Here is a 12935-nt window from a genome sequence, read left to right on the forward strand (position 1 = left end):
ACATTCTACTGAGCTCAAACAGAAGAATATGTCGTAAATGTTCGGATTTCTCCACTTGAGACTCCATTGTCTAGCGTTCACGGCTCTACTCGTTATCTCCAAATGACAAAATGACAATATGAAAACTCAAAAAGTAATAGTGAACTACTATTTAAAAAATGACAATCGATAAGTAAACCCATAGCAGACGGAATATCAACATACAAAACGAAAACTTATGCACCAACTTAGCAGCAAAGCTGTAATACTGAAGGATGCTTTCTTCGCTTGAGCCAACCGTCTACTGCATTTTCGTATTTAGGCCGTTCATACAACAATCTTCCAAATTTCAATGTTAAGGAAGTTTTTTTCTCCTATCTATTACTCTTCATCATCTTTGTTTTTGTTCATTTTTTAGGGTCCCGTACTTCAGTCGGTAAAAACTGAATCCTTATAGGAGCACTTTGTTGTCCGTCTGTCTGTCTGTCCGACTTTTAAAATCTTTTTTTCTCAGGACCGGGTAGAATATCAAGCTGAAATCAGTTTATCCCATTAAGGTCAACGGTCCCTTGGCAGTTGAATATGTGTAAACTTCTAAGTCAAGGCAGTCAAAAGATACTGCCATTTCTGTCATATATTTTGACTGTCGCTAACTCAGTGATCAAAACCTATAGGGTACTTCCTGATGGTCTAGAACCATCAATATTTCACTGTACAAGTAAAGGAAAAAAATTCAAAAACTGTGAATGTTTAATTATGTCACATGAAAAAACTATTTATTTTGTCATTTGCTATCCGACTTCTAACTTGAAATCAAAAAATTCTCGATAATCTTGGAATCTCTGGGACTGATACCTTGCGAGTATCAAAGCCGAATAGACGCAAAAATGGTCGAGACTCTCAGTTCCCGGAATGGATGAAGTCTTTACATACATAATTAAATCTTTATGGAACCCTCAATGGGCGAGTCCAATTTCATCTGGGCAATTTAGTTTCTTTAAGGCTTGTTCCCGGCTACCAGAAGACCTATAATGTCTCCAACCCTTAGCACTTCTCTCTGTTTCCCAAGAACATTCATTCATGTTTTGGAATTTTCTTTCACTTCCATTATAGCTTCGTTGATGTACAGATCTTTTTTCTCCTCTGTTGCAATTTATTACGAAAGGTGGCGCAAACATTGCGTCAAGTGAGACAAACCACTGCACAAGCGACTGATAGTGGTAGCTGAAATATTTGACATATTTTTCATGTATGTTTTACGAAAAAACTGTGGTCAATAGAGCTTGCGTTGCTACAGTGTACTGCCTTTAATAATAAAATGTCAGTAGAAATACGGCCCACTTGGAGCAATTTGGTGCCTGTGTGACACAGACAGGCTGTCCGAAAGAGACTTTCAGCTGTATTGAGGCTGTTGTTTGTGGTATTTTTTCTGTTCGTCTTTCGATTTAGTGGATGGTCCCGATCCATTTCCGAGAGGTATTCTTTACAGATGACAGATGTTCTCAGAGAAACTGAGTCCGAGTTTCCGTCTTTGAAACACACTCACTGACATTTCTTGAGAAATTACGTCGTGTTACTTGACGGCTCTGGGCTCTGAAGTGGACATTAAAGGTGGGGCGAGTGGTGTGCGACACACATACCCTTTTCAGTAGTGCCAGAATGCAGAATTTCAAGTTCCAGACTCGCGTATCACAGGTCTGCAAATAAAAAACCGCGCAGGATCATTACAATTTTTTTATAGATTTGGACTTCATAAAATCGAAAAAAATCCAAAAAAATTCCATCACGTTAATTTGTTCGTGACGCCAAGTTTTTGTTTATATTTAGCGTGATATTTAGTATCATATTTTAATTGAAAAATCGATCTTAAAATTAAGATTTCTGGTATGAATTCTATCAATTAAAGCTATATTGAGCAACAAATGAAAAATAATTATTAATGGTTGGAGAGAGTGGTGTTGCGGACAAGCCAAAGATCGCAAAATCGTATCGAAGCAGATTAAATTGAGGAATACTATTGGTCAGGTTGAGCATGTTACGGGGTTTCATCTGTGGTACTAGCAATAAATATGAACAACCCCATTGTTGCATCAGATCATGTTTCATCGAGCTAAATAAGTTCACTATCTTGTTGGCCATCTAACGGCGCACTCAATTTGCACCCAGTATTATAACGCTGCTGTGCTTGTGTTCTTATTTCTGGAATCTGGTTCACTGAGGCTGTGTAATTTCTCTGGGCTGTTTTTGTTGTGTTTGTGGTGACTAAACAGTGAAAATTCAACAATGAAATGTGAATTTGTGAAAAAAAATTATTTTACGTAATTCAGATTGAAACTTGGAGATGAAGACAAAGCAGGGGCTCTGCATAAGGTGGGCTCAGCATAAGGTACGCAGAAAATGCGACGAAGGTCTTCGTTAATGGTTTAAGAGTTAAAAAAGACTGATTTCGTTTTGGCATTCATATGATATGGCGTGAACAGAAAAATCACACAACTGACTGCTACTTCTGTCGGTACATGCGAAAGGATTTAACAAAAACAAATAAATAAATAAATAAAAAGAAAAGAAATTTACCGTACCCTTGACTCAGCTATTCGTCCAGTGTCCCATGTCTCTGAAACAACAGTTCGACAGCCACCTAATACAGATGACATCCTGAGTGAGCCAGAATATTCAGATTAGCTTCTCAGGACGAATCTAGCTTAGATTTCCTTCTTGACGACGGACCCAAATTTTTTTTCTTAGAGTGAGCTCAACATATCTAGTGGGAGACTAAGGACTGTAAAAAGATGCATCCGAATTACTAGGTTGAAGGTTAAAAAACAAAAACCTGCTCTCATCTGGGACCTTATTTACGTGGTACAAGCATCGTAAAGGAAATCTACTCAGTTTTTCTCCAAAGAGGGATATCTGGTTTATTGCAGTGATGTTGATGTTCTGAGTCTGAAACAGAATCTGAGTGATCAGACGTTTCACTGATTCCTCGAAAGCTAGCTTCAAAGAAAGCATTCTTGCTATTTGATGGAATTGCATCTGTGTCTGTGGGCCACTCGTTTCATATGCTAGAAAACTATTATGACCTGGCTATGATTCTTGAGAAAATAAAATATCAAGAGCGTCAATGAATGGTTTGCGGAAGTTTCGAAATATTAACAACTTTGTTGCGTCAGCAGGGGCATTATACGAATTATTCTTGCTTTTTTTGTGTATTGTATAGTAGAGCCAGACAGCTGCAATGGACAAAAACTGACTGGTCACTACGAGATGGTTTTACGCGAGTGAGATAACCGTTATCAATACCACCTTTGTTCCACGAGAAAAAGTTTTATTTTTACCTCTTCATATTAAATTTGGGCTCATAAAGCAGTTTGTCAAATAACTGACAACTGATGGGGACTGTTTCAGATATCTGTGTTCTAAGTTGCCGTAAGTGTTTCAAGCCAAGTTGAAAAAGACAGATTTCAGTGGCTCTGACATAAGAAATCTTTTATCTGATCACCTTCTTTTTGGAACAGTGAGAGAAAAGAAAAAAAACAGCAGTAATCTTTCAAGAATGTAGTGTCCAAGTTTTGGGGGAATGTTAAGGACCCTGACTACAAAACCGTTGTACAACGCATGCTGGTATTGTATGGGGGTCAAGGCTGTAAGATGAGCTTAATAGTTCATTTCTTACATTCCCATATTGACTATTCTCCAAAAAGTGTAGCGACCTACAGTGAAGAACAGGAATGAAAGCTTTCACCAGGATGCCCGTAGTATAGTGAGAGGTTTCCAAGGAGGATGCATGTCAATGTGTTAACTGACTACAGGGTAATGTTCAATTGAGAAATCAGAGAAGGAATTTGGAACGAGTTCAGAGCATCGTCAAAGAGAGGAAGAAAATGCTTCACAAGAAAAAGGAGTAGAACTAAAATTATGCATAAATCAAAAACTAATTTTTTATTAGTTCTAAGAAACTACACTCCTGGAAATTGAAATAAGAACACCGTGAATTCATTGTCCCAGGAAGGGGAAACTTTATTGACACATTCCTGGGGTCAGATACATCACATGATCACACTGACAGAACCACAGGCACATAGACACAGGCAACAGAGCATGCACAATGTCGGCACTAGTACAGTGTATATCCACCTTTCGCAGCAATGCAGGCTGCTATTCTCCCATGGAGACGATCGTAGAGTTGCTGGATGTAGTCCTGTGGAACGGCTTGCCATGCCATTTCCACCTGGCGCCTCAGTTGGACCAGCGTTCGTGCTGGACGTGCAGACCGCGTGAGACGACGCTTCATCCAGTCCCAAACATGCTCAATGGGGGACAGATCCGGAGATCTTGCTGGCCAGGGTAGTTGACTTACACCTTCTAGAGCACGTTGGGTGGCACGGGATACATGCGGACGTGCATTGTCCTGTTGGAACAGCAAGTTCCCTTGCCGGTCTAGGAATGGTAGAACGATGGGTTCGATGACGGTTTGGATGTACCGTGCACTATTCAGTGTCCCCTCGACGATCACCAGTGGTGTACGGCCAGTGTAGGAGATCGCTCCCCACACCATGATGCCGGGTGTTGGCCCTGTGTGCCTCGGTCGTATGCAGTCCTGATTGTGGCGCTCACCTGCACGGCGCCAAACACGTATACGACCATCATTGGCACCAAGGCAGAAGCGACTCTCATCGCTGAAGACGACACGTCCCCATTCGTCCCTCCATTCACGCCTGTCGCGACACCACTGGAGGCGGGCTGCACGATGTTGGGGCGTGAGCGGAAGACGGCCTAACGGTGTGCGGGACCGTAGCCCAGCTTCATGGAGACGGTTGCGAATGGTCCTCGCCGATACCCCAGGAGCAACAGTGTCCCTAATTTGCTGGGAAGTGGCGGTGCGGTCCCCTACGGCACTGCGTAGGATCCTACGGTCTTGGCGTGCATCCGTGCGTCGCTGCGGTCCGGTCCCAGGTCGACGGGCACGTGCACCTTCCGCCGACCACTGGCGACAACATCGATGTACTGTGGAGACCTCACGCCCCACGTGTTGAGCAATTCGGCGGTACGTCGACCCGGCCTCCCGCATGTCCACTATACCCCCACGCTCAAAGTCCGTCAACTGCACATACGTTCACGTCCACGCTGTCGCGGCCTGCTACCAGTGTTAAAGACTGCGATGGAGCTCCGTATGCCACGGCAAACTGGCTGACACTGACGGCGGCGGTGCACAAATGCTGCGCAGCTAGCGCCATTCGACGGCCAACACCGCGGTTCCTGGTGTGTCCGCTGTGCCGTGCGTGTGATCATTGCTTGTACAGCCCTCTCGCAGTGTCCGGAGCAAGTATGGTGGGTCTGACACACCGGTGTCAATGTTTTCCTTTTTCCATTTCCAGGAGTGTATAATATGTTTAGTTCTTAGTAATAAATACCTGTTTCCATCAAACATTTCTTTTCATTTCTCAAAGAACCTATATGTGATGGGAATTATGCAAGTCATTTTTAGGATTTGCGACATTTAAAACATATAATTCGGCAAAAATATCGCATGCAGTGAGTAAATACGTTTTTCCCAGACCTGTATATTCCGAGTGCATCCCACAGTGGAGGATGGAATATAAATGTATAGGAAACTTATTATACCGGGTGAGTCAGCTGCCTTTACCGACACGTTTTATGCAAACCACCTTCAAAAGCTAGATGCGAGATTTTCACATTATCTCGCTATGCACAAACAGTAATTCCTAAAGAAAGCAATTTCTGCAGGAAATTTAGTGTAGTTAGGTATAGGACTGGAATACGTTTCCGCTGGAGGCCACGGTTTCCAGTTACTGGAGAAAGACGCATTTGAAGGTCACTTTTTTAAAAAATGTTCAAATGTGTGTGAATTCCTTAGGGGCCCAACTGCTGAGGTCATCGGGCCCTAGACTTACACAATACTTAAACTAACTTATGCTAAGAATAGCACACACATCCCTGCCCGAGGGAGGACTCGAACTTCCTGCGGGAAGGGCCGCGCAATCCGTGACATTGTGCCTCAAACCGCGCGGCCACTCCGCGCGGCAGGTCACTTTTGTACGTTTTTTTTTAATAACTCAAAAACTGCGGCCTCTAGCGGAAACGTAGCCCAGTACAAAATTGAACTACTTAAATTTACTAAAAAAGGTGCTGTTAATTTTTGTTTAGGATTAATAGTTTGTGTGTAGCGAGCGAGAGAATATGAAAATCTTGTGCATGGTGTTCGAAAGCGTTGCAGGTTGCATAACCCACGGGTGGAGACAGCCAACATATCTTTTATATTAAGGTTTTTTTCTGTTAACTTGTTGTATGTGTCGCCACCGGCGCCAACCTAGCGTGAATGCTCTGAAAAGCTAATTATTTGCATACCACAGCATCTTCTCCCTGTCGGTTAAATTTCGCGTCCGTAGCACGTCATTTTCGTGGTGTAGCAATTTTAATGGCCAGTAGTGTATAAAGAAACATGGTGTTCCACATTAGGCCCGAAAAGCGTCTTGCATAAAGTCTGCTATTCTTGCAAAAGTAGCCGAGTAATTTTGAACGACGGATCTACTACAGGCGTTGGGGCCAGTAATAAGTGAAACCTTGTAGTAGACCCGTCAACTGCACCCGTAAGTGTGGCTCTGGAGGCGTAGTGCGTCGCTCACCTGGATGCGGGGCTGCGGGAGATGCGCTGCTCGTCGAGCTGGCCGCCGTAGGCGAGGCTGTGCGCGTCCAGCCCCCAGCTGGCCAGCTCCTGCTCGTTGTGGCGGATGGCGGCCGCCGCGGCCGCGTAGTCGCCGCGGCTCACGTAGTCGTGCCCGCTGGGGCCGGACTCCCAGGGCGCGTGGTGCTCCGTGTGGTACACCTCGGGCGGGTGCTCTATGTGGTGCTCCGTGTGGTGCACCGGCACTGGCACCGGCACCGGCACCGGCACGTGGTGGTGGTGGTGCGCGATCTGCAAATGTGCACGGCCACAGCTGTGGTGATGGCTGCACCGGACTCAGCTTACTTATAGTTAAAATGCTGCGAGTTTGGAGACAACTACGAAAGTGACTGTTCAAATTAAAAGCATGTAACAAATGTCATGTTGGTATGGAGGGTACTACACAGCATTTCAGTGCAACAGCACAAAGTGCTACATTCAGTATGCAAGGAAAGATTACAAAGCAGTTTCCTGATTCAGAAGTCGCACTTGCCTGTTGGTTGTTTGTGACATTATCGGATTATGCCTAGCGTAAGATGGAGATACTTCTACCAGCACATGTCGGACACAGACGTTATCGTGGCTTACTGAAGCTACAGATCATCATTCCGTGATATTCTACCTCGCGTTACTCAGGATCTAACATTCTGCGTGGTGTCTGTTTGTTCTAAGTCGTGTCTCCCTACCACTTTCGCGCAACGACGGTCTTAGCGTGTTTCTTAGGGAATTGATTAGTTTGAACCTGGGACCTGTTGCTGATAAGGAGACGCCAGGCCACACATGACATGTAGAGTTCAGAAGAGTTCAGTGAGACTAGCGATGATATAATCAAATACTTAATGATTTCAGCGTCAGCTCCACTGCACTCCCTGTAAAAGAATCTTAATACTGACTAAATTTAGTGGAAGGGGTTCAAGGGTTTCCTATTTTTAGTTGGCTGGTAAAGTAACGTCGAAAAAGCAGTTAAGTTTACCACTGGAATTTTTATTCTACTCACAAAACATTCTTTATAAATTGTACTATTGATAAAAGGAAATATTTTAGTACAGGATGATAAAAACCAACTGCGTTTAACAAAAATGTGAACGAATATTCCCTCAATGCGTTTCCAAGTTCTATAATGGATCGAAGGACGACCTATGCCATATCATATCTATAATCTAGGTTTAAATTAACTTTCATAAAAGAGAAAACTATCAAAAATGGTCTACAGTGACCCTCAATTATCGTTAATTACTCTATTTAACTTGTCGTAAATTACAGTGGCTGATGTGGCTTCTCAATAATTATATAACAGAAAAATCATTGCGTTTCAGATTTTAACTTCAAGTAGCAAATGTGAATATCACGAAGTTTAATTGACGATCGACACTAGTATTACGTAAAAAGGGGATGTAACAGATGAGACTTCTGCAATTCTGAGTGAAACCTTATGCGCTCTTATGGGACATGGCGTGCGTTCATTACCTTGTCGGCGGTTAGGCAGCGTCAGGGGCGGCTGGCGCCGCTGCTCCACACACCTCCCCATCTCGGTAGCAACTCTCTCGAACTTTTCCTTATTACTGTTTACCGAAATTGGTTTAAGAAAAAGGTATCTGGCTGTGTTTTCAACTGACCAATCAGTGTCTCAATGTTAACGTTAAGCTCTGCCTACAAAAATTCTGTCTATCCAATGAGAAACGTTATACCTTTCATGGTGGGGCAATGTTTTTAATGTTTGCTACGCAACAGAGACGCGTGTAGTCTCACGCTAAAACTTGCATCTGGGGTGGCCCTTTTAGTGTTCTCGTAAGATCTATACTGTTCTTCTGGAGGGCCCTATCTTTTAACATGGGCTGGGGGATGGATCTCCTGGCGGTCGGCCGGCAACATGGGTGTCCCATTGTCCCGCTCTTATCGTAGGGCCTTCTAGCCGACATGGCTCTGCTCTCGGCCTCTGCTCTCGTTTCTCCCCTCAGAACTGTGTCTGTTTCATGGTGGGAAGGTATGACATGCATTAGGACGTTCTTGTGTTAGTCTGTGGTATTCCATTTGCTCACTCGTTGATCGTATTACTTTGGTTAATTTAATGCCAGGATTTATTAGGAGCTATGTGACATATTGCCGGATTTTCCATCATGTCAGGGTTTTCATAGAAGGTGTTGGGTTTGCCTGACACCTTACAGGGATCCAACGACCATCACGTGAATATGAAGTAAATTTCAGGAGGATCAAATCCAACGCCATGCAGGATCTCAACAGGCCCACGCGACTAGCGCCAGAGAGGACAGATGTAATGTTACTCGAACCCGCTTCATCGTACAGACGCACGTCCGCAGCTCGTGGTCTAGTGGCTTGCGTTGCTGCCTCTGGATCACGGGTTTCCGGGTTCGATTCCCGGCCGGGATCTGGATTTTCTCTCCCCAGGGACTGGGTGTTGGGTGTTCTCCTCATCCTTTCATCGTCATCATCATTCGTGAAAGCGGCTAGATTGGATTATGTAAAAATTGGAGTGTGAAAAAAGTGGGACATTGTACGGGCGCTGAGGACTGAGCAGTTGAGCACCCCACAAACCAAACATCGTCATCATTATCATCATCGTACAGCCGCGCCACGTAACGAGAATCATAAAATGGCCTTGTTTTGCAGCAAGACATTGCGACCACGTGAGGAGCGCCATGGGCTGTTTACAAACGGCGAAAATTTTTGTAACTTCCCACAACAAGGCAGACGAAAGCGGAGCACCGATAGTACACACAAGAGTTATGATATAGCAACACGGTGGAGGAATTCGTGCATGGAAGCTCTGAGGAAATTTAATGTTGCCAGGATGCATTCTTCACCTGGCGTGATGGCACGGGGTGTAACTGGGTACACATCTCCTCTCTTTCGCAGTTCCCTCCTGCTGTCCTATATATGAACAATAAGGTTTTCAATTGCTATTCTTCCTGAGGTTACAGTCTTACAGCCGGCCGTTGTGGCCGAGCGGTTCTAGGCGCTTCAGTCCGGAACCGCGCGACTGCTACGGTCGCAGGTTCGAATCCTGCCTCGGACATGGAGTTGTGTGATGTCCTTAGGTTGGTTAGGTTTAAGTAGTTCTAAGTTCTAGGGGACTGATGACCTCAGATGTTAAGTCCCATAGTGCTCAGAGCCATTTCAGCCATTTGTTGCAGTCTTACAGGCTAGCAGTGCAGAGCTGTTATCACGTGCCAGGCAGAGCAGCTCTCGTCTGTGATTAACAAAGACATTGCATTCCACACTGGCTGTCATTTTTCTCTTTTTTTTCTCTTTGAAAAGTGCCTTAGTTCAAGTGAAAGAAACTTTAAGTATTAGGCTCTTCGAGATGAACACCCAGACCGTCGTCTCCTCCGCAGTCATTCCTAGTTTCGTGCTGTGGTCTCTCTTCAGGTTATGCTTAACTAATATACCTGTAGACTGTAAAGTGTTTTTGTACCTTGTCTCTTTCTCAGAGGAATTTCTGTTTCGGTTTGATGCAACAGAAATTTGTAGCCTGTATTCTTTTTTACCTGTAAAAGACTTCTTAGCATCCGTATACATCATACTTCTATGTGATGTTAATTCCATATGTTTTTATGGCTTTCGTTTTGCTATCTACCAAGGCACTACTATGTAACCTAAACAGTTCACAGCCAACAGAGACACAATAGTTTCTCTACCTGTACCACTGCTGGATGTATCTCTGATGCCTATGTGGAATGTCTTACCGCATTCTACATGTCTGAGATCAGTGGGACCCAACAGCAGATGTACAAAACAATGAGAGAAATTTTGTTTTTTAAGTTACCGATGATGTGATTGTTGAAACGTATGTCTCGTAGTGTAGTCGTTTTGTCACTAATAACCAAAACACTCAGAGGCCGGGTTCTTTCCCAGCAACTGCTTGAATTTTCAATATAAATCACCAACAACGGTGGCCGAAGGCTTGTGGTTTAAGAAATCCTCTTCGTTCTTTCTAATGGCTTGTCAACGAGGGCGATGGAGCAGACAGAGATTCGGGACACGCACTTGCTCATAGGGTGAAAAATGCCCCAAAAATAGGGAAGAGTCAAAATTTGTCTACGACATGTGCGTACAGGAGATAACGGAAACAACTGCGTTAAGGACATATACGGGGTGATCAGAAACAGTCTTAAAAGCTTGTAAGGGGGCTGCAGAGTAGGTTGTGCTGAGAAATCATTGTTAAGAAAAGAATTCGATACGTTGTGCCGTTTCAGGGTTAAGTAACATTGAAATTAGCCAATGAGGCCATTGCGTGCGCAACTTCAAGCGGCTCGCCGTATACATTTAGTGCCAGTTGTTCACATAGTGAAGATAATAGTGCACGAGACTGCTCAGCCTTTGACTCGAATTCGATACACGCTTACATTCCATTTCGAATTTTTGTATCAGTTATTCGGTTTTAGGAAACCGTACTTAAAACACGTTTGGTAACACCGTCTCTGGTAGGCCGCTTGAATTTGCGTGCTCAACGGCTTGACCGGTTAACTTCAGTGCTAATTAACTCGGAAAAGGCGGAATTAATCGAAGTTTTTTCTTAACAATTATTTTTAAGGGGGCTGCAGAGTAGGTTGTGCTGAGAAATTTCTCCTGATCACTCTGCATATGTGGTTGTGTTTGAAGAAAGGCCATGTTAATCTTTCCATTGCAAAACGTTACAGATAATTCCCCTGTTCGGATCTCCGAAAGAGGACTGCCAATATGTAGGTGTCCATCAGATTGATTACCAACGAAGAAGTAACATTCTACGAGTCAGATAACGGAATGTCAGAAGTCTAATGTGGTAGAGATACTAAGAAAATCGGAAAAGGGAGATGAAAAGGACCAATCTGGACAAAGTGGCGGTCAGCGAAATTAAACACATAGAACATTAGGGTTTCTGGTCAGATGAATGCAGGGAAATGTCAACAACAGCAGAGGGGGTAGAAGTCATCATGAATGCTAAAGTGGGGTAGAGAACGAGTTTTGTGAACCGTCCAGTGTTAGAATTATTCTCATGTGAATGGATAGCAAACAATAGTTCAGCTATCACATCAAGATGTCCCTGTTAGAAGGTAATCAGATAGAGGAAGTATATGAGGACTTTCAAAGGGAAATGAAACGTTAATAAAATTCAATAATTATGGGTATCCGGAGTGCAATACTAGAGGAGGAAACAGAAGATAGCCGGCCAAAGTGGCCGTGCGGTTCTAGGCGCTACAGTCTGGAACCGCGAGACCGCTGCGGTCGCAGGTTCGAATCCTGCCTCGGGCATGGATGTGTGTGATGTCCTTAGGTTAGTTAGGTTTAACTAGTTCTAAGTTCTAGGGGACTAATGACCTCAGAAGTTGAGTCCCATAGTGCTCAGAGCCATTTGAACCATTTGAACAGAAGATAATGTTACGACGGAATGTGGGCTCGATAGGGGAAATGAAAGAGGAGGAAGACTGAGTTCTGCAGCAAATTTCAACAAGTAATAGTGATACCCTGACGTACTGCCTGTTAGCATTCGTCTCGGGATTTCTGACGTTTCACCAGCACCAGCGACTGGTATTGTCAAGAATTCATTCTCCGTGGTGGCATGGAATAGTTCATCTACTGCGCAAATCGTATTAGACTATGTTTTGGAGACATTGTCAAATCAAATGACATCTACTTTACACAACACAGTCGTCTGCCATTCTGAGATCAAGAAACTGCCATATAAACCGTAGCAGAAGTATAAAGACACTGTTCCAAGATTAAAATTTGGGTCTATATATTAATCCAACCTCATTAGATTTATCTGTAGAGTGTAACTGATGTTAGCGCTGCTACTCCTGTGCTATTACTTAATGTAGCTACTATATTCGAGTCTCTGTCAACGAAAGTGAAAACATCGAAAATAGCGCTCCGGTTGGATAGCTTACTGCTAAATATTCAACTTTAGCGAAATGACGTACTACTCCAATGGCAATCATTTTTTATAGGGAAAAACATACCTTCAGCTGTTTAGGGCATTCGCATTGTAACAAAAGAGAAGGAAAGTCGATTGGCTGATTCTTTTCTAAATGAAAGTTATGGAAATGTAAATGCTAGTGAAAATGTGATACGGTTTTATGTGAATGCTTTAACTTGGCAGTTTTAGTTAGATACGGGAATGGGGGTTGTATAAGATATTAAGATTCCGGTAGAATTAGGGTCTGAACTATCACGTCTCCCCTACACTGCCAACGTCAGCAAGCAGCTGCGCGGTAGCCGTTAATAAATACGTTGAGTACACCTTTTTATTTTGTATTGTTCATTGTTTTCTTTTCTT

At 43.6% G+C, this 12935-nt stretch overlaps 1 protein-coding gene across 1 annotated transcript in view; it reads right to left on the reverse strand.

The window, feature by feature from the left end:
* Positions 1-12935, reverse strand: part of LOC126473809 (uncharacterized) — a 149643-nt gene that overhangs the window by 81882 nt on the left and 54826 nt on the right. The window contains exon 3 of the mRNA XM_050101113.1: positions 6624-6913. Within this exon, the coding sequence (XP_049957070.1) occupies positions 6624-6913 (290 nt within the window). The remainder of the gene's footprint in view (positions 1-6623; positions 6914-12935) is intronic.

This window comes from Schistocerca serialis, chromosome 4, assembly GCF_023864345.2.
Source record: "Schistocerca serialis cubense isolate TAMUIC-IGC-003099 chromosome 4, iqSchSeri2.2, whole genome shotgun sequence".
Classification (NCBI taxonomy): Eukaryota; Metazoa; Arthropoda; class Insecta; order Orthoptera; family Acrididae; genus Schistocerca; species Schistocerca serialis.